Source organism: Oryzias latipes, chromosome 1 (genome assembly GCF_002234675.1).
Source record: "Oryzias latipes chromosome 1, ASM223467v1".
Lineage (NCBI taxonomy): Eukaryota > Metazoa > Chordata > Actinopteri > Beloniformes > Adrianichthyidae > Oryzias > Oryzias latipes.
Genome location: NC_019859.2, coordinates 37,455,204 through 37,481,208, shown reverse-complemented (window position 1 = coordinate 37,481,208; position 26,005 = coordinate 37,455,204). Strand labels below are relative to the sequence as shown.

The 26,005-nt window shown below is 44.1% G+C and overlaps 1 protein-coding gene across 3 annotated transcripts in view; it reads left to right on the top strand.

Moving 5' to 3' along the window:
• tmod1 (tropomodulin 1) overlaps positions 1–26,005 on the top strand; it is a 113,535-nt gene that overhangs the window by 47,592 nt on the left and 39,938 nt on the right. For all 3 annotated transcript variants that reach the window (XM_023952021.1, XM_023952050.1, XM_023952078.1), the window contains exons 4-6: positions 7,273–7,429; positions 18,699–18,815; positions 20,420–20,509. In XM_023952021.1, the coding sequence (XP_023807789.1) occupies positions 7,273–7,429; positions 18,699–18,815; positions 20,420–20,509 (364 nt within the window). The remainder of the gene's footprint in view (positions 1–7,272; positions 7,430–18,698; positions 18,816–20,419; positions 20,510–26,005) is intronic.

Sequence of the window (26,005 nt, the reverse complement as noted above, 5' to 3'; positions counted from 1 at the left end):
GCAGTCAGACTCCTGCAGTCAAACTCCTGCAGCCAGACTCCTGCAGCCAGACTCCTGCAGTCAGACTCCTGCAGTCAGACTCCTGCAGTCAAACTCCTGCAGCCAGACTCCTGCAGCCAGACTCCTGCAGTCAGACTCCTGCAGTCAGACTCCTGCAGTCAGACTCCTGCAGTCAGACTCCTGCAGCCAGACTCCTGCAACCAGACTGCTGCAACCAGACTCCTAAAGCCAGACTCCTCCAGCCAGACTCCTGCAGCCAGACTCCTGCAGCCAGACTCCTGCAGTCAGACTCCTGCAGTCAGACTCCTGCAGTCAGACTCCTGCAGCCAGACTCCTGCAGCCAGACTGCTGTAGTGCTCTTCTTCTGTTTCATTTTAGCTTCAGTTGTGCTTTAAGAGTATTTTCCATCATCAAAAAAGGTTGCCCTAACATTTCATTTCAGAAAATGTTGGTGTGCTTCAGCACAGAAAGATCCTCAGCCATTAACCCTCCTCCAGCGTGTTTTATAGGTGCTTTGACACACATTTTGGTTCATTTAAATTCATCTCCTCTCATCTCTGATCGTGTTAATAAAAATGACAAATATTTCTTGTTTTCCAAATATTTGCTGGGACTTTGATTCAAAAAATGTTTTCCCATCAAAGAACCACAAAATAATCGACAGCTTTATGAATGGAATAGTATTGTTTTTTTATGCATCTGTTATTACAGAAAACAAACAACAGCAGCAAATTTGTGTGCTGATAAAAACTGTTTTTATCCTTGTTAATTTTAGTAGTATTAAGTTTAAAGTGATGTTTCCATCCATAATATACAATTATTTACTTTAAGTGTTGTCAGATAAATGCATCTAGACATTAAAGAAAAACACAATTATAAACAACAAACCACAACAAGAATCAAGTTTCTCATGCACGAGGGAGAGGAGCAAATGTGTTGGAAAAGGTCCACCACGTTTCTCTTCTCAAAGGTCTGCCTCTCCCTGTGCTGCTTTTATTAAGAACACAAGTGGGAGGTAACAATTCAAGACAAAGACAAAAAGTTCATTAGGGGGTGTCGTCAAATGACCCTTTTGGTTGGATTCTAAGTTCAAACAGTATCCCTTATCAGCTGAGGACAGTGTGTCGTAAACCCCTCATCCTGGGTGGGGGATGAGAAGCAGATGAACAAACACACAACTGTTTTCAGAAGAGGTAAAAAGGTCAATCTGAGTTAACATTTAAACATACATTTAACCAAATACATTTAAGCAATGATAATAATAAAACAAATTCCTTCACATACTCCCTCCTTTTTATCATTGATAAATGTCAAAATCTCACATCCAACATCACATCTCTTTTCAGTTTTCTGAGACATCTTCATTTTCATAACACTTTCAATTTACACTCAGATGAGAAGTTCTTTTTTTTTTCTCTCAAGTCATTTCAGTTTCAAAATCATTACAGTCATCTTGTTCTCCCTTTAATAACAAGTTGTATTCTTGACTCAGAAGAACACTCTGTACTCCACCATTCACTGCTCTGGAAATCATAGATTGAATACAAGGAAAAATGCACATAGTGAACACACAACATATGATCAGTACCATAAGAATAGGTGTCACTATTTTTAACAAAAGTTGCCACCAGGAACCAAAAGCAAGCCAGGAGAAGAAATCCCAAGATTGGGGTTTCCTGTCATCCTGCATTGCCTGCTGAACATTTTCAAGTTGATGTAATGCTTCAGTGACGCTGTGACCTTCATCGGTGTTGTCAGGAATAAATGTACAACAAGTATCATTTAACATTTTACAAACACCTCCCTCCTGAGCAACCAATAAGTCCAAAACCAATCTGTTCTGTAGAACCATAAGTCTCATGCTTGACATTTCTTCATTATAGGCTTTAAATGCTTTAATTGTAGCGTTCAAAAATAAACCTAATCGATAATCAATGGTCTCAATTCTGAAAGTGTTTTTAGCATTTCCAACCTAGGGAAACAATGCCATAGTTACCTTTTCCCCAGTATTCCAGTGTTTATGGTCTTCAGGAACATCTGATCCCCAAATGGAATCATGTGGCTTGACATCAATAAGGTTATGTCTATGGTTCAGGTGAGGCTCATGGACTGCAGAAACTATGAAAGTGTGACCTGTGACCTTTACAGAAGCACAAATCCCACTCCAGTCTCTAGGCAGACTGAGGTAGAGGGCCTGCCCACATAACCAAAACATTTGATCAACCACATAAGTACCATTGTTACCTGGCATTAAATCTGGATTAGATCCAACACAACCTCCTCTGGGGCAGGGAACAGCATAACCATGGGAAACTCTGTCATTGATTATCTGGATCAGCCATCGTCGAGAAATGTTTAGTCTGTCCTCGTTGGTGGTTCTTCTTGTAGGTGGATAACGATTCCAAAAGAATCAAATCCATGTGGTTGCTCCTGTCAGGAATAGCAGGAACAGTAAACAAAATAAACTGTCTCTTAGCCCAGTTGGACACGCCATGGTGGATATGTACCTATCTTCGGAAGGGAGAGGTTACTAGCACATCACCTCCTCAAGTCCTCTAACAGTGTAGGATCCGTGTAGTGCAAAAGAGTTCTGGTGTGCTTTCTTCCCTAAGACTAGGTGGATTCCCCTGCTTCGCTGACTTTGAGACAAGCAGCTTCTATACAGCTGCCTCCCTTTGTAGTCAGACTTCCCCACCTAGCAGTTGGAATTAGCCTCACCCAGATGCTTTTTCTTGCAGTGTGATAGATGGATCCAAAACGTCCTTTCAGCAATCTTTACAGCTGTTGGTGTAGTCAGCAGGACTTGAAATGGCCCTTCCCCCCGTGGGCTGGACCAACACTTCCTTTTTATGGCCTCCACAAACACCCAGTCAACAACCTGCACTGGTGAAGTGTCCTGTGGAGATAAGAAGGAATCTGGCACTTGATTTGTCCTTTGCACATCTTTAGTGGTAAACATTTTTCTCAAATAATCCACTAAATTTGCATCATCATCTGGAGAATGTTGCTGTGTAGGATCAATGTCTGGTAACCTGTAAGAATGTCCATACAACATTTCAAAAGGCGTTAAAGGTTGACCTGCTGTGCGTGTGATACGCATACTTAGCTGAACTAAGTCTATGCAGTCAGGCTACTGTCTGTTTGTCTCTTCCATGCATTTCTTTAATTTTGATTTGATAGTGCCATTAGTTCTCTCAACTAATCCTGCACTCTGTGGGTGATAACTACAATGTCTCTTTAGATCAAAACAAAGATGTTGAGCCATTTTGTCTATCACTTGATTTACAAAATGTGTACCATTATCACAAAAGCCAAAAGTTGGGATCATTCTTTTACAAATAGCTTTAGCTACTGTAATAGCGTCTTGTGTTGCACATGGAAAAATTTCAACCCATTTGGAAAATGCATTAATAATCACTAAACAATATTTCAATCCTTTGCTTTTATTCAATTAAATAAAATCCATATGGATTGTATGGAAAGGAAAAGTTCGTTCAGGAAATTTTCCTCTCTTAGGTCTAACATTGCCTTGGGGATTATGATGCATATATGTAACACATTGTTTACAAAAAAAAATTTATAGAGTTTATAGAGCATAAATCCATAAGTTGTTTAATATTTCTCTAATAAGTTCACCATCCCCCCTGTTGAATCATGGCAAAGCCCATGACTCAAAATTGCTGCCCATTTGTACATGGATTTTGGTAAAATAGGTTTTCCTTCTGTGCTGACATAAAGACTTTGTTCTAACTTTGCTCCTTTTTCAACCAAAATTTTTTTATTGTTTTGGTGCACTGGGTGGCATTTCTTTTAAAACATCATCGGTTGCATCTGCAGTCAAATCCTCATTAGTGCACATTCCTACATCTTTTGTTGCAGCTTGCTTTTCTGTTGCATCTGCAAAGGCATTTCCTTAAGAATTATGATCTGTTCTTCGTGTGTGTCCCTCACATTTAGATATTGCTACTTTAGATGGTAACATTAAAGCAGTTAATAATTCTTTCAGTAAGTCTACATGCGTTACTGGTTTTCCTGTCGACGTTTTAACCCTCAGTTCTTCCACTGTTGACAAAACAAAATGCACTGTAGCAAACGCATATTGGCTATCAGTATAGATCCTAACTGGCTTATCTTTAAAAAGTTTGCATGCTTCAGTTAAAGCTGTCAACTCTGCTGATTGTGCTGAGTAATTTCCAGGCAGGGGTCCTGCCTTCAAAACCTTATCTTGAGTTACAACAGCAAAACCCACTTTGTTTCTGCCTGTTTCATCTTTCTTTGCTGACCCATCAACAAAAACTATTTCTCTTTCAGTGAGATCTAAAAATTCATCACTAATTGGTTGAATTTCTAGTTCTGATTCATCTTTTATCTTGTCATTTCTTTTACCATCTAATCAATCTGATTTCTTCCTTTCAGGACAATCTCTCTCTCCCAATGATCTCTCTGTCCACAAATCCAACATCCATCACCAACTTGATCTGACCCTCTGTTGCTACTTCCTCTAAACCTTCTTCTAAAACTTCCTTTTCCATGACCACGATTTCTTCCTCTCTTCACATTCCTTCCAAAAAACACATCACTACTTTCCTCCTGCCAAAATGTATGTTCACTTTGATTCCTAAATTTCTTTCTATTCACCATCACTTTTTCTGCATGAACAGCAAAATTCACAAACTGTTGTAGTGCTCCTGTAGGCAGATCTATGTAAAGTGTCCTTATCTAGTTTGCAATCTCTGGTCTCATAGCTTGCAGTAAAGCTTGTTTCAGCTGCTGTCTATAGGGACTTTTATCATTATCATTATCTCTGAGTCCACAATTAGCTTTAAAACTTCTTCAAATCTGACTCTAAAATCAGACACTAACTCTCCATCTTTTTGCTTAGTTTGACCAATCTTTCCATAATCAGGTCTCATTGGAAAGGCTTCTCTAATTCTTTGTCCTAAAAGTGTAAGACTTTGAATGAACTCTTAACTGTTATGCGGAAGAGGTCTGGGTGGATCGTCATCATTCATAGGATTCCTTTACTTTTGCCCAGTCTGCTTTCATAGCAGTCATACATGGTTTCTGACATTTAAGGCCATTCAAATGACAAGCTCTCTGAACTTCCATCATTTGCCCATGAGAGATAACTCCCCTCACTGCCTTCCTAATATCCTCCAATGTCCAGGTGCTAAACAAAAGAAGTGTAGGCCTCTGGCCATCTTCTCCAGCTCTGGGATTGGACACTTCAATGATTGGAAATGTCTCTGCAACTTTAGATGACTCTCCAGCTTCTTCCAAACCAACCCCCATAGTTGTACTCCATTCAAGTTTTTCCGTTTTCCTCTTAACATCATTTTTCCTTTTTCTGGTTTATTTAAATCAGTCACTGGTGGGTAAAAACCCGTCAACAGAGGAGCATTTGTCCCCTGGTAGGGAGGAGGTGAGAAATCAGCTGGTTTCTGCCCCCTTTTCATCCTGCTTCTGCTCGGTCTGCAGCCCGCTGCAGCCTGCTGTTGCAGGGGTCTGAGTCTCACAACTGATTCATCCTCTTCTTTTTTAGGAATCAGACATGCTTCTCTAGATTTACTTTTCTGAATGCCATTCTTTATTTTTCGTTGCTTCATTTAAGCACAGTTTTGCACAAATTAATTCTTCACAATTTTTTTGTTTCTTTTTTAGTTTTTATTCTAGTTTTTAATTGGTAACCGTTGAACTAATTCAGTTTATTCCTGTACTCCAAGATTCCCCTTAAAATTGTAATTTTTATCCCATTATCTCAAAAATGTAGCTGAATCTGGATTAACTCTTTACACATATTTTTAATCGCATGTTAATTCAACTTTTTTATTTGAATTCCCCATGTTTTAATTTTCTTTTATTTACGTTAGTCACAGAGTGTGATCAGAACCAACAGAGAATTTCTCTCAGGACCGAATTTCACTCCCCGTGCAACAAGCTTCTAGGTCAGACCTATTGTCTGATCCGGTCACAAGTTTAGGGTCCTCCCAGGAGCAAAACCCGTTTTAGACTCTGGGTTCTTTTCACCTAAAGCCTAATGAGATGAAATCTTGTTCTACATGAACAAGCAGCCTTGTGTTAACACCGCAAGGTTTCCAGCTGCTCACTGCTTCGAACAAGTTCACTCCATTTACACCAAAAAAAAACTTTTTTATTTTATTTTTGTTGTTTTTCTAGGCCTTTTAGGGACTTGAACCCTCTTACGCGTTTTAGGCTGCAGGACTTGAACCTACACCTTTATTCAGAATTCTGGACTTTTCCGGGACTCCAAACCCACACGTGTGTTAGGCAACAGGACTTGAACCTGTCCCTCAGAATTCTGGGCCACTTCGGGGACTTGAACCCCTGAAAAAGCGCTGTACTTGCCTTGTCGTTGTGGTCTGACTGGTTAACGAATAACGTCAATCCGGACCCAGGGATCAGACCAGTCGATTGGCCGGCGTAGAATTCACTACGACGGACTTTCCTCCGGAGACCTGGTCTCACGGGCTGTGCACAGACTTCAATCGGCATGATCCTCCCCCAAGGACGCAGATATATTGTCATCCGGCTCGAATGGACCAAAGAATGTCAGATAAATGCATCTAGACATTAAAGAAAAACACAATTATAAACAACAAACCACAACAAGAATCAAGTTTCTCATGCACGAGGGAGAGGAGCAAATGTGTTGGAAAAGGTCCACCACGTTTCTCTTCTCAAAGGTCTGCCTCTCCCTGTGCTGCTTTTATTAAGAACACAAGTGGGAGGTAACAATTCAAGACAAAGACAAAAAGTTCATTAGGGGGTGTCGTCAAATGACCCTTTTGGTTGGATTCTAAGTTCAAACAGTATCCCTTATCAGCTGAGGACAGTGTGTCGTAAACCCCTCATCCTGGGTGGGGGATGAGAAGCAGATGAACAAACACACAACTGTTTTCAGAAGAGGTAAAAAGGTCAATCTGAGTTAACATTTAAACATACATTTAACCAAATACATTTAAGCAATGATAATAATAAAACAAATTCCTTCACAAGTGTTTAAATAAATAAACCAAAAGACATTTTTTTGACTGAAAGTCGTGTTTTTAGCTGTGTGGGAGCACGCACAGAACATAAATATATAAACAGCATTTGTTTTCTCTCTCCAAAGAGTCACTTTTTAAGGTGGAATTAATTATATTTCCTGCAATGCTTTTCTATCAGACCCAGTAAACTACAAACACCCACTCAGAAATGTTCTGTTTCTCCAGTTTCATGGAACATTCAGTAATTTTCATCTATTTCTTTTAGAACGCCCTGTTACCTGCTGGACTTCGACAGAAGGACCAGACCAAGAAAGCACCAACAGGATCCTTTCAGAGAGACAACCTCCTGGCTCATCTAGAAAAACAGGCCAAAGAGCATCCAGATAAAGAAGACCTGGTTCCCTTTACTGGTGAGAAGAGAGGTAGGAACCATCTCCCTGAAATTCTACATACATTACTATATTAATTCACAACATGAAATAAACACTGACCTCTGTAAGTTTCTCTATATGTCATCAAAAATGTAAAAAACATTTAAAGTCTTTGTTGTTTTTTTCAACCTGGAAGGTTTTCTGGCATTCCTTCGTTTCATTCTTTTGACTCTGAATCAGTTGTTCTTTATTTTTTATTTTTTTTTTTTAACTTGTCCTGTCCAACAGCTGGGCAGACAGATGAGAGCTGAGGGCCTCTTGTGTTGGACATATTTTACTTTAACAAGAGGGGTTTTTAATCAAACAAACAAACCACAGGTATGTCTGGATAGACCCCTTTTGTAATTGAGGCCAAACTTTATTAATTTCAATCATGTCTGAAAATCTTTGGTGTTGGACCGGACGGAAAAGGAAAGAGGGGAAGAAGAGAGAGGGACGATAAAGAGAGGGGGGGGGGTAGGAGGGTGATAATAAGAGGGGAAGGGGGATAAGACCATGAAGCAGCATAAAGCAACAAGTTTACTGGTTGTTAATCATTATGGTACAGTTCAAATGTAGTACAAAAAGGGCGGAGCCTGTCCACACACACTCAAATGTTATCAACACACCTGCTAGCTGCAAAAATGTCCACCTGTCGACATGTACACAAAACAGATAGTGTTCACACGCATACTTATGCCTTAAAACCAACTAGTGTGAAATATTTCAGTCATTCTATCATGCAAACTGTTAGTGCAAAGGTGAGCTAACACCTGTGCTCAGGTGAGTGTTTATGTTCTTCTAAAATGGATGGTGGAACGTGAAAAGAAGGAGGGAGAGTGCCCAGCCATCCCCACCCCAAGACCCCCACCGCAGCAGCAGCGGCAGCCGGAATCCCCCCAACGCAACACGGGAACCGGCAGGGAACAACCGCCGCCCGGGCGACCAAGCCCGCCACCCAGGCCGGGGCCAGCAGGGCCGCCGCAAGGCCCCCAGAGCCAGAGTTCAGGGAGGCACGGAGGGAGAGAGAGCGCCGCCCCAGCCCAACCAGGAGAGCAGCCCCCCCGCCGCGCCGGGAGAACCCAACGCAGGGCCCCACCGGAGAAGGACGCCCACAGCCCCAGACGAGCACCCCACCACCACCCAGGAGTTCCGGGCATCCCCCCGCCCCAACCCCAGGTACGAGCCAGGACCCCCCAAGGGAGACCCACTCCGCACTCCAGGCAGCCATCCGCCCGGCCGACGGTTGGTCCAGGGAGGAGCGAGGCAGGGGCCCGCCGCCCCCGCCCAGGAGGGGGGAACCCCGGGGAAAAAAGAGGGCCCACAAGGGGTGTTGTAAATATGGCCCGACCAGGCTCGGCCACAGTTGGAAAATTGGCGGGGCCCAGCACTCAGGAGCAAGGACCAGAACCCACCCCCCAGGGACACGAACACTCCCGGCTCAGATGTAATGTGAACCCCCCCGCCGCGCGGAGAGAGCACCGCCGGGCCCAGGAAGCCGGCACCCCGGGGACACGGCCGCCGTTGCAAAGGGGCCCGTACCCCCCACCAGGGAAGAGGCAGGGGACAGATGGTCCTAGGTCCCACCTTCCTTGCAAAATGTGTGTGCGTGTATGTGTGTTTGAGAGTGTGTGTGTGTGCATGTGTGTGTGTTTATGTCGGAATGTATATATTGAGGGGGGGAGGGGGTGTGTGTGCTAAGGGGGGTGCAGTTAAAATTGGCGGGTAGGGCACTGAGGGGACATCTCCTGATTACTCACAGTGATGTCCCCTCACCCTCCCCACCAAGGGGCCCTAAATGTCTAAGGTGTGGTTAAAATTGGCGGGTAGGGTGCTAGGAGGACATCCGCTGCTTGCTGGCAGTGATGTCCAAGCACCCCCCCTACCAAGGGCCCTACATGTCTAAGGTGCAAATAAATCCGAAAGAGGGGGGGCCCACTCCATACGGCAACCATAGGAGGGGGGCCACTGCCTAGTAACCCCCCCCCCCAGGCTCATCGCAGGCTAAGCCCCCCACCCCCTCACCCTATTATGAGGTTATATGAGGAAGGGGGTAAGTTGGGGCTGACTGTCCCCTGATGGTCAAACAGCTGTCCCCCCCCCCCCCCCCCAGCAAGGGGGCCAGGCCCACCCAGCCCAGGGGCTCCACCCCCGGAGGCGCCGACACCCCAGGCCCAGCACCACCCCCCCCACACAGAGAGAGAGGAGCCAGAAAGCGTTGGCCGCCCCCCCGGAGCAAGCCCAGGCCCCCACCCCCAAACGCCGGCCCTAGAAGAGCTCTGGTTAGGCCTCGACGGGACAGAGGCAGCCGACCGGCCGGGGAAACCGCCGATGGCCTCAGCGGAGACCCCGACCCGTCAACCCCCCCTGCCCCGTACCAATAGTGCCCCCCCCCTCCCCCAGAATGCCCCCCCACAAGGCAGGGCCGACAAGACCCCCCACCCCACCCCACCCCCAGACCCCGCAGCCAAAGCGGATGACACCCAGAGCGACCGGGGGCCCCAAGAGGGTTGTCCCGTCCCGCCCCAGAGCCAGGGAAGGGCCGATCCCAGCCCCAGGTGTAGGTGGGAAGCCCATCCAGCGCAGCTGGGCCCCCCCCCGAGCAGCGCCCCCCGCCAACCCCCCCCAGCACAGGCAAAGGGACCACCCCCCCAAGCCAAGCCAGACCACCACCCCACCCCCCCACCACGCACCCCCACACCCAAGCCCAGAGGACCACGCAGCGCCCCAGCCCGCCCCACCCAGGCGCCGGACCCGACCCCCCGACCAACGGAGCCCCCACCACCCCCCGCCAGGCACCGGAGGCCCCGACCCCCACCCCAGCCCACGGCAGAAGGGCAAGGAGCAGCGACGACCAGGCCCCCCCACCCCCTAAGTCATGGAGTTAGCTATGGGAGACCAGAGAGACTGAATTCTTTCAAAGTTACTTGAACTTTGGGCTGACATTTTTTCCAAGCTGATCTGATCAAGCAGCAGATTTCTGTGTTGACTTATATTTATTTTTTTCTTGCTTTTCCAATTTATTAAAATAGTTTTTTTAGCAATGCAAAGAGTTATGAAAATGATAGAGCCTAGTCCTCCTTCTACATCGATGGCACTCATGTCACCAAGCACACAAAGTGACGGTGAAGCTGTGATTGAAACCTTAAGCCAGACTGATAGATCGGCACATACCTGCTGCCAGAGAGCATGGACAGGCGTGCAGAACCATAGTGCATGCATGTAATTGTTGGGTAGATTACTGTCACAGTGCTGACAAATGTCTGAGTTACTGAGACCCATCTTGAACATCCTCTGTCCAGTGTAGTAAATTCTGTGAAGAGTTTTGAATTGGATTAGCTGCAGATTTGGACTTTTTGTCAGTTTAAAGGTGTTCAGACAAAGTTCTGACCAAAAGCTTTCATCTGTGCTGATGCTCAAATCCGCATCCCATTTTGTTGTCGGAAGTGAAATATTATTATCTAAATTACATAAAAGTTTGTATATTTTGGAGAGAGTTTTATTCATTGAGAAATTGATCAGAGTGGTAACTACATCTGGTAGCTTTAAATCGTTGTCTCTGTATTTAAACTTTTTAGTAATAATTGATTTAAGTTGCTGATATTCCAAGAAGTTATTTATTCCATGTTTGTCTTGAAGTTCCTGGGGAGTTATGAATCTTCTATCAATAATTATGTGCTCTAGTTGTTTTATGCCCCCTGCTTGCCAAGCTGGGAAGTGGATAATTTTTTTGTTTATGAGGATGTCTGGGTTGTTCCAGATGGGTGTCATTTTGCACGGTTGAATTGATGATTTTGATATTTTGAGAAATTCCCACCAGGCTGTTAAAGTGGCGTTTATATTAATACTTTTGAAACAATCCTGTTTTTTAACTGTTTGGCTAATAAATGGAAGATCTGACAGGTTGATCTTTCCACATAACGCCTGTTCCAAGTCTAACCATGAGTTGGTTTCTGGATTATTTTTTAACCATTTTAAGATGTATTGTAATCTATTTGCAAGAAAGTAATTGTGGAAGTTTGGTAATTCTAATCCTCCACAGCTTTTTGCAGATTTTAAAGTTTTTAGACTAATTCTTGCAGGTTTATTGTTCCATAGAAAGCGTGATATGGATGAGTCTAATGTTTTGAACCATTTTAATGGCGGTTGTGTGGGAATCATTGAGAAGAGATAATTAACTTTGGGTAAGATTTTCATTTTTACCGTGGCTACCTTGCCCATAAGGGACAGAGGCAGGTTGGTCCAGCGTGTTAGATCGTCCTGTATGTTTTTCAGTAATGGGGTGTAGTTTAGCTGCACCAGTTCTGATATTTTGGGGGGAAAATAAATACCTAGATATTTTATATTGCCTGATTTAACTGGTATTGTGAGTCCTTGCTCCGCATTACTGTTCAGTGGTAATAAAACAGATTTATTCCAATTAATGGAATAGTCTGATATAGAAGAGAATTCATTAATGATTGTTGCCGTTTCATTTACAGAATGTATATTACTTAAAAACAGTAATATGTCATCTGCATAGAGACTAATTTTATGATGGCTGTGTTTGGTTTTAATTCCTTTAATACTCTCATTCTGTCTTATTGCTGCAGCTAAAGGCCCAATGAATATAGCAAAAAGAGAAGGAGAGAGTGGGCAGCCCTGTCTGGTTCCTCTTCCAAGAAAAAACCTGTTGGAAGTCTGTTTATTAGTTCTAACTGATGCATTGGGGTTGTGATATAATATTTTGATCCAATTGATGAATGATTCTCCAAACCCAAACTTATGGAGGACAGCAATAAGGAACTTCCAATTAACTCTGTCAAAGGCTTTTTCAGCATCCAGTGATAGTATAGTCATTTCCTGATTTTTGATGGTGGCAAAGTCTATTATGTTAACGAGTCTGCGGACATTGTCATCCGAGTGTCTGCCTTTGATGAATCCAGTTTGATCAAAGTGAATTATGTGAGGAGTGACTTTTTCTATTCTCTGTGCTAGTGCTTTGCAGATAATTTTTACATCTGCATTAATTAAAGAAATGGGGCGATAGCTTGAAGGACTCGTGGGGTCTTTGTCTGGTTTTAGAAGAAGGATAATGTTGGCAGAGTTCATGTTAGGTGGTAGAGATTGGCTTTCATTGATAAATTTTACCGTTTTATAAAACGTTGGTGCCAGTTGTTCCCAGAATTCCTTATAAAACTCTGCAGGAAAGCCGTCGGGTCCTGGTGCTTTGCTGTTAGGCATAAGTAACAGAGCTTCATGAAGCTCAGACAACGAGAGCGGAGAGTCTAAATTTGTGATTTGATCTTCGTTTAACTTGGGCAGGTTTATATTGTTAAGAAATGAGTTGATGCTTTGCTCTGATGGATTGATCTGTAGAGTGTATAAGTTTTGATAAAAGTCTTTAAACGCATTATTAATTTTTACCGGGTCATGGGTGACATTCCCTGTTTGGTCCATAATAGAAGTTATTGTTGATTTTTCTTTATTAATTTTAAGCTGATTAGCTAGAAATTTGCCAGATTTATTTGAGTTTTCATATCTTTCCAGTCGAAGCCTTTGTATCTGGAATTGTGTTTGTTTATTGATGATGTCATTTAACTGCAGCTTTAAATTTTCCAGGTCGCCCAGAATGTGTCCCTGTGCAGAAGCAGCATAAGCAGTCTCCAGAGTTTTGATTTTATTTTCTAATTCTAATAAATCTGCTTTCTCTTTGCGTTTTTTATGCGTTGAATAAGAGATGATTTTCCCTCTCATGACTGCTTTTGCTGTTTCCCACAGAATACTTGGTGATATTTCAGAAGTATTGTTGAATTCTAAGAAGGTTTCCCACTCTTTTTTTAAAGAATTCAAGAAATTCCTGGTCTTTTAACAGAGACGTATTAAACCTCCAGGTTGAACACGAGGGTGTGGGTACTTCCCTTGAAATAGTAATAGAAACTGGTGCATGGTCACTGATAATAATTGGATGAATGTTGGAACTTTTAATTTCTTTCAAAAGGGAGTTACTGACTAATAAATAATCTAAACGAGAGTGTGAATGATGAACTGGAGAAAAAAAGGTGAACCCCTTAGTGTTTGGATGACATGAGCGCCAAGCGTCGCAGAGACCCGAATCAGTTGTTCTTTATTATTTACTGCATTCTTTAGTTGCTTTTGACAAAAGCTTCTGATAAAAATGACTATTAATGTATATAAATTCCCTTCTCACCGTCCACGGGTGGTTTCTCCTCCAATCTGGGGTCCTCCACCAGAGGCCTGGGAGCTTGAGGGTCCTGCAGTATCTTAGCTGTTCCTGTTCTTTTCTGGACTGAGAGGTCTGAGGTCTTTCCAGGTATCTGTTGTAGCCACTCCTCCAGCTTGGGGGTTACTGCCCCGAGTGCTCCAATTACCACAGGCACCACCAGCCCTTTCTAGCCATTGATAGGACTTCTTGATATCAGCCACTTCAGTTATGGTCCGGTGGTACATCCCAGTCAGGGGTTTGTCCTCCCATGAGGGTCTGTCCTCCAGCACTGTATCCTCTGCTCTCCATTGCCTGAGACATTCACTGAGCACACTGTCAGTTGGGGCCTTGAGCTTGATGTATTCATGGATCTTGGATGTTTCATCCTGGATAGTGGCTTCTACGCTCACTAGTCCTCTGCCTCCTTCCTTGTGGCTAGCATACAGTCTCAGGGTGCTGGATTTGGGATGAAACCCTCCATGCATGGTGAGGAGCTTTCGTGTTTTAACATCCGTGGTCTGTATCTCTTCCTTTGGCCATCTTATCATTCCTGCAGGGTATCTGATAACTGGCAGTGCGTAGCTGTTTATTGCCCGGGTCTTATTTTTGCCATTGAGCTGGATTATCAGGACTTGCCTTACTCGTTGGAAGTATTTAGCTGTTGCAGCTTTCCTTGTTGCCTGCTCCAGGTTGCCAATTGCCTGCCTTGAACTCCAAGGTACTTGTAACCGTCCTCAATGTCTGCCATTGTTCCTTCTGGGAGTGAGACCCCTACTCTGTGGACTACCTTGCCTCTCTTTGTCACCATCCGGCTGCATTTCTGGAGCCCGAATGACATCCCAATGTCAGTACTGTAGATCCTGGTGGTGTGGATCAGGGAGTCAATGTCATGCACACTCTTAGCATATAGCTGATGTCATCCATGTAGTCTATATATATATGTAATAATGAATAAATATAAATGTAAAAAACATGATGATAAAACTGCAGCAGATAAGAGAAAAACATGAGGGATAGAAGGAATAGAAGCAGCCTTTAATTCAGATATAATACAAATCTTAAAGGGGCGGGGCCTGTCCTCACACACACTCAAATGTTACAGACACACCTGCTAGCTGCAAAAATTTCCACATGTCAACATGTACACAATACAGATAGTGTTCACACACGCATACTTATGCCTTTAAGCCAACTAGTGTGAGATATTTCATTCAATCATGCAAACTATTAGTGCAAAGGTGAGCTAACACCTGTGCTCAGTTGAGTGTTTATGTTTTTCTAAAATGGACGATGGAATGTGAAAAGAAGGAGGGGGAGTGACCAGCCATCCCCACACCAAGACCCCCGCCGCAGCAGCCGCGGCAGCCAGAAGCCCCCTACGCCACGCGACAACAGACAGGGAACAACCGCCCCCCGGGTGACCACGTTCGCCACCCAGGCCAGGGCCAGCAGGACCGCCGCGAGGCCCCCAGAGCCAGAGAGCAGGGAGGCATGGGGGAAAGAGAGTGCCGCCCCAGCCCAACCAGGAGAGCAGCCCCCCCGCAGCGCCAGGAGGGCCCAATGCCGGGCACCACCCGTGAGGGGTGCCCACAGCCCCAGACGAGCACCCCATCACCACCCAGGGGTTCTGGGTATCCCCCAACCCCAGGTACGAGGCAGGACCCCCCAAGGGAGACCCGCTCCGCGCTCCAGGCAGCCATCCACCAGGCCCACGGTTGGTCCAGAAAGGTGCAAGATAGGGGCCAGCTGCCCCCGCCCAGGAGGAGGGCACCCCAGGGAGAAGGGGGCCCACAAGGGTTGTTGTAGACATGGCCCGACCAGGCTGGGCAACAGATGGAAGTCTGGCGAGGCCCAGCACCCGGCGGCAAAGACCAGAACCCACCCCACAGGGAGACAGACACCCCCGGCTCAGGTGTGATATGATCCCCGGCTTCTGGCCTTGTAAGAGAGCTCAGGGATCCCTCTCCCTGCGTGGAGAAAGGACCGCCGGGCCCAGGAAACCGGCACCCAGGGAACACGGCCGCCGTTGCCAAGAGCCCCGCACGCCCCACCAGGGATGGGGTAGGGGACAGATGGTCCAAGGTCCCACCTTCCTTGCGAAATAAGTGTGTGCGTGTGTGTTAGTGAGGGTGTGTGTGTGCATGTGTGTGTATTCATGTTGGAATGTATATTTTGAAGGGGGAAGGGTGTGTGTACAAAGGGGGTGCAGTTAAAATTGGCAGGTAGGGCACTGAGGGGACATCTCCTGATTACTCACAGTGATGTCCCCTCACCCTCCCCACCAAGGGGCCCTACATGTCTAAGGTGCAAATAAATCCGAGAGAGAAGGGAGGCCCATTCCATAAGCCAACAATGGGAGGGGGACCACTGCCAAGTAGCCCCCCCCCCCCAAGGCGCAATGCAGGCTAAACCCCCCACCCCCTCACCCTAATATGAGATTATATGAGGAAGGGGGTAAATTGGGGACAGCTGGTAGACTGTCCCCCGGTGGTCAAACACCCCCCCCCCCCCCCAGCAACGCCCCCAGCTCCGGGGTCCCATCCCCCGAGGCGCCGACGCCCCAGGCCCAGCACCACCCACCCCACACAGAGAGAGTGGAGCCAGAAAGCCCCCCCCCCCCCCCCCCCAGAGCAAGTCCAGGCCCCCACCCCCAAGCACCGGCCCTGGGAGAGCTCTGGTCAGGCCTTGATGGGACAGAGGCTGCCAATCGGCCAGGGCAACCGCTGATTGCCTCAGCGCTGATTGCCTCAGAGACCCCGACCCGTCGAACCCCCAAGGTCCCGTACCGATAGTGGGACCCCCCCTCCCAGAAAGCCCCCTCCACAGGACGGGGCCGACAAGCCCCCCCCCCACACACCCCCAGACCCCGCAGCCCCAGCGGATGACACCCAGAGTGACCGGGGGCCCCAAGAGGGTTGCCCCGCCCCGTCCCGGAGCCAAGGAAGGGTGGATCCCAGCCCCAGGTGTAGATGGGCAGCCCGCCCAGCGCCGCTGGACCTTTCCCTCCAAGCAGGACCCCTGCCACCCCCCACCCCCCCCCAGCACGGGCAAAGAGACCACCCCCCAAGCCAAGCCGAACCACCACTCGACCCCCCCCACACCCGTGCCCAGAAGACCACGCAGCGCCCCAACCCGCCCCACCCAAGCACCGGACCCGGCCCCCCGACCAACGGAGTCCCCACCGCCCCCCGCCGGGCATCGGAGGCCCCGACCCCCACACCCACCCCCGGCAGAAGGGCAAGGAGCAGTGACGACCAGTCCCCCCACCCCCTAAGTCACGGAGTTAGCTATGGGAGACCAGAGAGACTGAATTCTTTAAAAGTTGCTTGAACTTTGGGCTGACATTTTTTCCAAGCTGATATGATCAAACAGCAGATTTCTGTGTTGACTTATATTTATATTTTTCTTGTTTTTCCAATTTATTAAAATAGTTTTTTTAGCAATACAAAGAGTTATGAAAATGATAGATGCTAATCCTCCTTCTATATCGATGGCACTCATGTCACCAAGCACACAAAGTGACGGTGAAGCTGTGATTGAAACCTTAAGCCAGACTGATAAATCGGCACATACCTGCTGCCAGAGAGCCTGGACAGGAGTGCAGACAGAACCACAGTGCGTGCATGTAACTGTCTGGTAGATTACTGTCACAGTGCTCCCAAATGTCTGAGTTACTGAGACCCATCTTGAACATCCTCTGTCCAGTGTAGTAAATTCTGTGAAGAGTTTTGAGATGGATTAGCTGCAGATTTGGACTTTGTGTCAGTTTAAACGTGTTTCATCTGTGCTGATGCTCAAATCTGCATCCCATTTTGTTATCTAAATTGCATAAGAGTTTGTATATTTTTAGACAGAGTTTTATTCATTGAAAAATTAATCAGAGAGGTAACTACTTCTGGTAGCTTTAAATCGTTGTCTTTATATTTAAACTTTTTATTAATAATTTAAGTTGCTGATATTCCAAGAAGTTATTTATTCAATGTTTGTCTTGAAGTTCCTAGGGAGTTATGAATATTTTATCAATAATTAGGTGCTCTAGTAGTTTTACGACCCCTTCTTGCCAAGCTGGGAGTGAATCATTTTTTTGTTTATGAGGATATCTGGATTGTTCAGATGGGTGTCATTTTGCACGGTTGAATTGGCGAGTTAGATATTTTGAGGAATTCCCACCATGCTGTTAAAGCGTCGTTTATATTAATACTTTGGAAACAATCCTGTTTTTTAACTGTTTGGCTAATAAATGGTAGCTGTGACAGGTTGATCTTTCCACATAACGCCTGTTCCAAGTCTAACCATGAGTTGGTTTCTGGATTATTTTTTAACCATTTTAAGATGTATTGTAATCTCTTTGCAAGAAAGTACTTGTGGAAGTTTGGTAATTCCAAGCCTCCACAGCTTTTTGCAGATTTTAAAGTTTTTAGACTAATTCTTGCAGGTTTGTTGTTCCATAAAAAGCTTGATATCAGCCTCACATAGAAGTCCCCCTGCGATCATCTTCTGATCTATTTTTAAAGTCTTCCCAGTAATCTTTGCATTCTGATTGTAACATTTTTAGCCACAATCCAAAAAAACATTTGTGATTTTCTAGGACATAGTTTCTGCAGAGCAGCAGGAGTTTATTAGGATTTCACGAGTTGTGGGCGGGATTGTTGGTGTGGAGTAAGCCCACTCTCATTTCCCATGATCACATTGTTAACATGCTCTGCTACTAGCTTACAGCTCCTTACACCCTCAACCTAACAGTAGTGGTGCTACAAAATCAAACATTGAAACTCGTCAAATATGTTGAAGGTCTGCAGAAGCTGATGGAAGAAATCCCACATAACACACATTTAAAAGGGTTTGCAGTTAGAATGTGTTCTGACGGAATACTATGGTTTTTGTTTTACAGGTACTATCACTTTTTTGAAAGTAATCCAATCATAATTGTTGCAACACCTGCATTCAGCCAATCTTTAGGCCAACCTGGTTGTATGAAAAGCCTTCAGAAGACTACAGAGAAAGGTCATGCAGGTTCAGGACATGACTTGTGCTGTTGGTGATCATCTGCTCTGTTCTGATGTTCTGATGCTGCAGGGAAGGCCTTTGTGCCTAAGAAGAGAGTGGACCCCATCATGGAGAGTGTGACTCTGGAGCCGGAGCTGGAGGAAGCTCTGTCCAGTGCCACAGATGCAGAGCTCTGTGATATTGCAGGTATTTTTAGTTTAAAACTGAAACTGTTTTAGCTAAATTTGGAATTTCTAAGTTCAGAAACACTAAACCTGATCTCACTTTACTCATTCAGAGGATTTGTGACATTACTTTGTGTCAAATTCTGGTTGTCTTCTCCGTCTTCCATCTGAGCTCATAATTTTTGAAAATGTCAGCATCATCACGTTGGTTTGATTCCCTTCATTCTAACTCTTCTCTGTTTCATTCAGTTTCTATATTCTCTTCATTCTTCATTTTCCATCAGTTTCTCCCTGTTTTCCCTCCTTTCCCTTCACTGCTGGACTTACCCGATCACCATCTGGGTATCTGGTGACCCTTCAGCCCGCATGTGTGGAAGCATGCTCTGCTATGACCCTGCTATAGTGTGACGCAGACGTTGTCACTGCTGATAAAATCAAGACAACGGCTGTTACAAATGAATGTGTGGACGGGTTTGAGAAAAAGGCAGATTTTCATTCAGCTTCTGAAACAATTAATAGGAAAATCCATCCTAATCAATGTTTCCACGCTTCTGATCACATTCAGTAAATGATGATCACCATCAAGGTTAAAATGTTCTCATCTGACATCCAAATTCTGCTGAAAAACATTGATGTAGATCTGAGGACTCCAAACTGTTTCAGACATTCATTTATAAAAAGACTACATCCTGAAATGATGGAGACTCTGCTTCACGGTATTAACGTGTAACGTGTAAAGAAAAGCTGCCTCTCTTTCTGAACCTTTGTTTTTTGTGACAAACCTGAAATCATAAGAACTCTGCCTGAAAAAGTCCCTTTAGATGTTTAAAGCACAGAACAGAAACACGGATGCCTCATTTCAGGATGCAACCTTTAGAATAGAACATGCCTGAATAGAATTGATTTGTGTTATTGATCCCATGAAGGGAAACTTTCCTAAAATTTTTACAGTTATTTTTGAGACATTTTTATTTTGAAAGGTTAAAACATCTTGAATTGTTTGAACTGTTTATTCTTATTTTTTTTAACTTTCAAACGGATCAGATCTCCTCTGAGCCCACATGCAGCAGGTTTTCTGAAAACGTTCTCATCATCAAATTGAACCCTTTCCCGAAGTCCTTGTTTTTTGTTGGTGTTGGTGACGAGCGCCTGATTTTCTCCTCCTGTCCTGAAGATGAAACATTTTTCTGCTTTAACGGTTACCAAGCCCCACCCCCTACTGGCATGGCTCAGAAGATTTGAAGCCTTTCCCTGTCTGATCAGAAATGACCTGAACTTAAGGAACATGAGTGATAATATGTTTAAAATTAAGAAGATGAGTCAATTGTGTTTGCATTTTTGCACGGGTTCCCTTGACCTGCAGGAAACCTGTTGCTGCTGTTGTGTCACCTGTGTGGTTTTTTTTTGAGGTTCGTGTTGAAAGATTCAGGTGTGAGTGCATGTGAGGTATCCATGACGAGATCACGTCTAAAGTTCATGTTGGACCGAGTCTGCTGCTTTATCTGCTGCACCTGCTTCTTTGCTGTGTCAGTGAGCATGGCCATCGAAGCAAACACACTTTTGTCTTTTTGCATCCATTTTTAGGCAAAAAAAACGATTAAATGTTTGTATTTTGTTGTCCGACAGCCATTCTGGGCATGCACACTCTGATGAGCAACCAGCAGTACTACGAAGCTCTGGCAAGCAGCACCATCGTCAACAAGCAGGGCCTCAACAGTACGTGCAACACACACACAAAGACACACGCGTATACAAAAACACACATATCGACACACACAAACAGACACACAAAGACACACACACCAACGCATACACACAAACACATACTAGCACACAAAAAGACACACACGTATACACAAACACACATAAAGACACAGACACACACATACAGACAAACAAGCACACAAATACACAAAGACACACACCAACGCATACACACATTAAGACACAAACACACTTACACACACACCAAAGCACACACACAAACACATGCAGACAAAGTTTGTCATTATTATTCAGTGAATAAAAACACGGTGACAAAGTTAAGGCAAAGACAAAAAATAGTGCAGCACTTTTGTAAAAATGCATTTGTAGTGAAAATATATTTACAGTAGAGACACATGAGATGACTTGTACAGAGACATTAATATACCTTTTCAGGTAACACTCTTTTGTTCTTTTTATTTTTTATTGTGAGTTCATCCACAGAAGGGTAAGGGGTCTGTATGACCTCAGGGTTTGTCTGGGATGTTTGGTGGGGTTAGTCCTACTGCACCAACAGCAGGTTTGGCTGTAATGTTTTCTTCAAGCTATGGGCTCCTTGTAGCTCAGCATCCATGTGTGGGGGTACGCACAATCCCCTGGGAAATAAACCTGGCATGTGTAAACAGGACCTTACTTCAATTCATTGTTTCAATATATAAAAAAGAGACATTCGCATTCCATTACTAAAAAAACATCTATCTATACTCATCAACAAAAGTATCTGATTGATATTCCAATGACAATCAGACTCATTAGAATACTTTTCAGCTATAATCTTGATGTGCATGATGAGATTTTTTTCTCAAAACAACAAATGTCTTCTGAGAGGCATTTTTCTAAAGATAAAAAAAGCACGGCGGGTGAATCAATGCTGAAAAACGGAATACAATAAACAAATTGCATAATGTCCAAAGTCAACCTGTAGTAACGTGAATTTTGTGCTGGGCTCCTACATGCATGTCCTTCAGAGCTTTACCATGCTCATTTCAAGAGCTGTTAGTAAGAATGACGTGTCTGAGACTAACACTATTCTAGCCATTACCATGTGTGGGGCCAGGTAAGATGGTAGGGAGATCACGTCAACATTGAGGTGTTCTCCCTACCATGACAAAGGTGGATAAAGGTGGAAAGATTTCATGTAATCCATGGACACCAGTGAAGATCACAAATCATTGAAGAAGAAAGGTTCAGAGCTCTGTCTAGTGGGTCTAGATGACCCCACTCCCAACGTTAAAGTGCCTAGGATAACACAAGGGTTAAAATGTTTATTTCATTTACTCTTCTGAACTTTTGTCTCACTTTTTCATTTTCTACTGTTATATGAAGGAATTTTTTTTTGCAGGTCTGGTTAGCATGAGAAGAAAACATGAGACGTGGTTTTGCTGTACAATAAAATACTTTATTTATTATAGTCTCTGAGTGCAAAGAACAAGACTTCTATGTGATAAAATAGCCCTCCGCTTTGTTTGCCAATAACATTCATGCAGGCAGAAGTGTAGAAGAATCCCAGCAATGAACTACCTAGATATTTGTGTTTACGGTATTATCTGGGTCGCTTTAGGTTGACAGCTGGATCCAGCTTCAGATCCACTTTGGTGTTCACTGTAGTAGATTTAGAAACTGGCTGACTGTGAGATTAAACCACAGGGGTATTCCAGAAAGCAAGGTTAACCTACATACCTACCTTCATGACACACACCTACATGACACACACCTATATGACACACACCTGCATGACACATACCTTCATGACACACACCTATATGACACATACCTTCATGACACATACCTTCATGACACATACCTATATGACACATACCTTCATGACACATACCTATATGACACATACCTATATGACACATACCTTCATGACACATACCTTCATGACACATACCTTCATGACACATACCTACATGACACATACCTACATGACACACACCTATATGACACATACCTTCATGACACATACCTTCATGACACATACCTTCATGACACATACCTTCATGACACACACCTATATGACACATACCTTCATGACACAGACCTTCATGACACATACCTTCATGACACATACCTTCATGACACATACCTACATGACACATACCTTCATGACACACACCTTCATGACACATACCTTCATGACACATACCTACATGACACATACCTACATGACACACACCTGCATGACACACACCTGCATGACACATACCTTCATGACACATACCTATATGACACATACCTTCATGACACATACCTATATGACACATACCTTCATGACACATACCTTCATGACACACACCTATATGACACATACCTTCATGACACATACCTTCATGACACATACCTTCATGACACATACCTTCATGACACACACCTATATGACACATACCTTCATGACACAGACCTTCATGACACATACCTTCATGACACATACCTACATGACACATACCTTCATGACACACACCTTCATGACACATACCTTCATGACACATACCTACATGACACATACCTACATGACACACACCTGCATGACACACACCTGCATGACACATACCTTCATGACACATACCTATATGACACATACCTTCATGACACATACCTATATGACACATACCTTCATGACACATACCTTCATGACACATACCTACATGACACATACCTTCATGACACATACCTTCATGACACATACCTTCATGACACATACCTACATGACACATACCTACATGACACACACCTGCATGACACACACCTGCATGACACATACCTTCATGACACATACCTATATGACACATACCTTCATGACACATACCTATATGACACATACCTTCATGACACATACCTTCATGACACACACCTATATGACACATACCTTCATGACACATACCTTCATGACACATACCTTCATGACACATACCTTCATGACACATACCTACATGACACATACCTTCATGACACATACCTTCATGACACATACCTTCATGACACATACCTACATGACACATACCTTCATGACACACACCTGCATGACACATACCTTCATGACACATACCTATATGACACATACCTTCATGACACATACCTATATGACACATACCTTCATGACACATACCTTCATGACACACACCTATATGACACATACCTTCATGACACATACCTTCATGACACATACCTTCATGACACATACCTTCATGACACACACCTATATGACACATACCTTCATGACACAGACCTTCATGACACATACCTTCATGACACATACCTTCATGACACATACCTACATGACACATACCTTCATGACACACACCTTCATGACACATACCTTCATGACACATACCTATATGACACATACCTATATGACACATACCTTCATGACACATACCTTCATGACACACACCTATATGACACATACCTTCATGACACATACCTTCATGACACATACCTATATGACACATACCTTCATGACACATACCTTCATGACACATACCTATATGACACATACCTTCATGACACATACCTTCATGACACACACCTATATGACACATACCTTCATGACACATACCTTCATGACACATACCTTCATGACACATACCTTCATGACACATACCTACATGACACATACCTTCATGACACACACCTTCATGACACATACCTTCATGACACATACCTATATGACACATACCTATATGACACATACCTTCATGACACATACCTTCATGACACATACCTTCATGACACATACCTTCATGACACATACCTTCATGACACATACCTACATGACACATACCTTCATGACACACACCTTCATGACACATACCTTCATGACACATACCTATATGACACATACCTATATGACACATACCTATATGACACATACTTTCATGACACATACCTTCATGACACATACCTTCATGACACATACCTACATGACACATACCTTCATGACACACACCTGCATGACACATACCTTCATGACACATACCTTCATGACACACACCTACATGACACACACCTACATGACACACACCTATATGACACACACCTGCATGACACACACCTACATGACACACACCTATATGACACATACCTTCATGACACACACCTACATGACACACACCTACATGACACACACCTATATGACACACACCTGCATGACACACACCTACATGACACACACCTATATGACATATACCTTCATGACACATACCTATATGACACATACCTTCATGACACATACCTTCATGACACATACCTACATGACACACACCTACATGACACACACCTATATGACACATACCTTCATGACACACACCTACATGACACACACCTATATGACATACACTTACATGACACACACCTATATGACACATACCTTCATGACACACACCTACATGACACACACCTATATGACATACACTTACATGACACACACCTATATGACACATACCTTCATGACACATACCTATATGACACATACCTTCATGACACATACCTTCATGACACATACCTACATGACACACACCTACATGACACACACCTATATGACACACACCTGCATGACACACACCTACATGACACACACCTATATGACGCATACTGTCATGGTTTGAGTTTGCTGTCTTGTTTTTCGTCTTGTTTTCTGTTTCCTGTTTTATTTTGTAAGGTCCTGTCTTGTCTTGTTTCTTGAGTTTTACTTCCTTTGGTCCCCATCAGCCCTGATCGTGTCCACTTGTGTCTTGTCTGCCCTGTCTGTATTTAAGTCTCGTCTCTGCCTTCCTCCTGTGCTGGTCCATTAACTCGGTCTTGGTGTTCATGTCTTGCTGTCAAGTCCCTTGTTCCTCGCCACGCCACAGTGAGTTTTCGTTTGGTTTTTGTCATCCTGCTCCGCAGCGCTTTTTGTTTGTTCTTTTTGTGTATTAAAACCCACTAGCCCTGATCCTCATGCCTCCGCCTCTGCGTCTGGGTCCAACCGGCTCTCGAGCCACCCTCCACCATGACACATACCTTCATGACACATACCTATATAACACATACCTATATGACACACACCTGCATGACACACACCTATATGACACACACCTATATGACACACACCTTCATGACACATACCTACATGACACATACCTATATGACACACACCTATATGACACACACCTATATGACACACACCTTCATGACACATACCTCTATAACACATACCTATATGACACACACCTGCATGACACACACCTATATGACACATACCTACATGACACACACCTATATGACACACACCTATATGACACATACCTACATGACACACACCTATATGACACACACCTATATGACACATAACTTCATGACACATACCTTCATGACACATACCTTCATGACACATACCTTCATGACACATACCTACATGACACATACCTTCATGACACACACCTGCATGACACATACCTTCATGACACA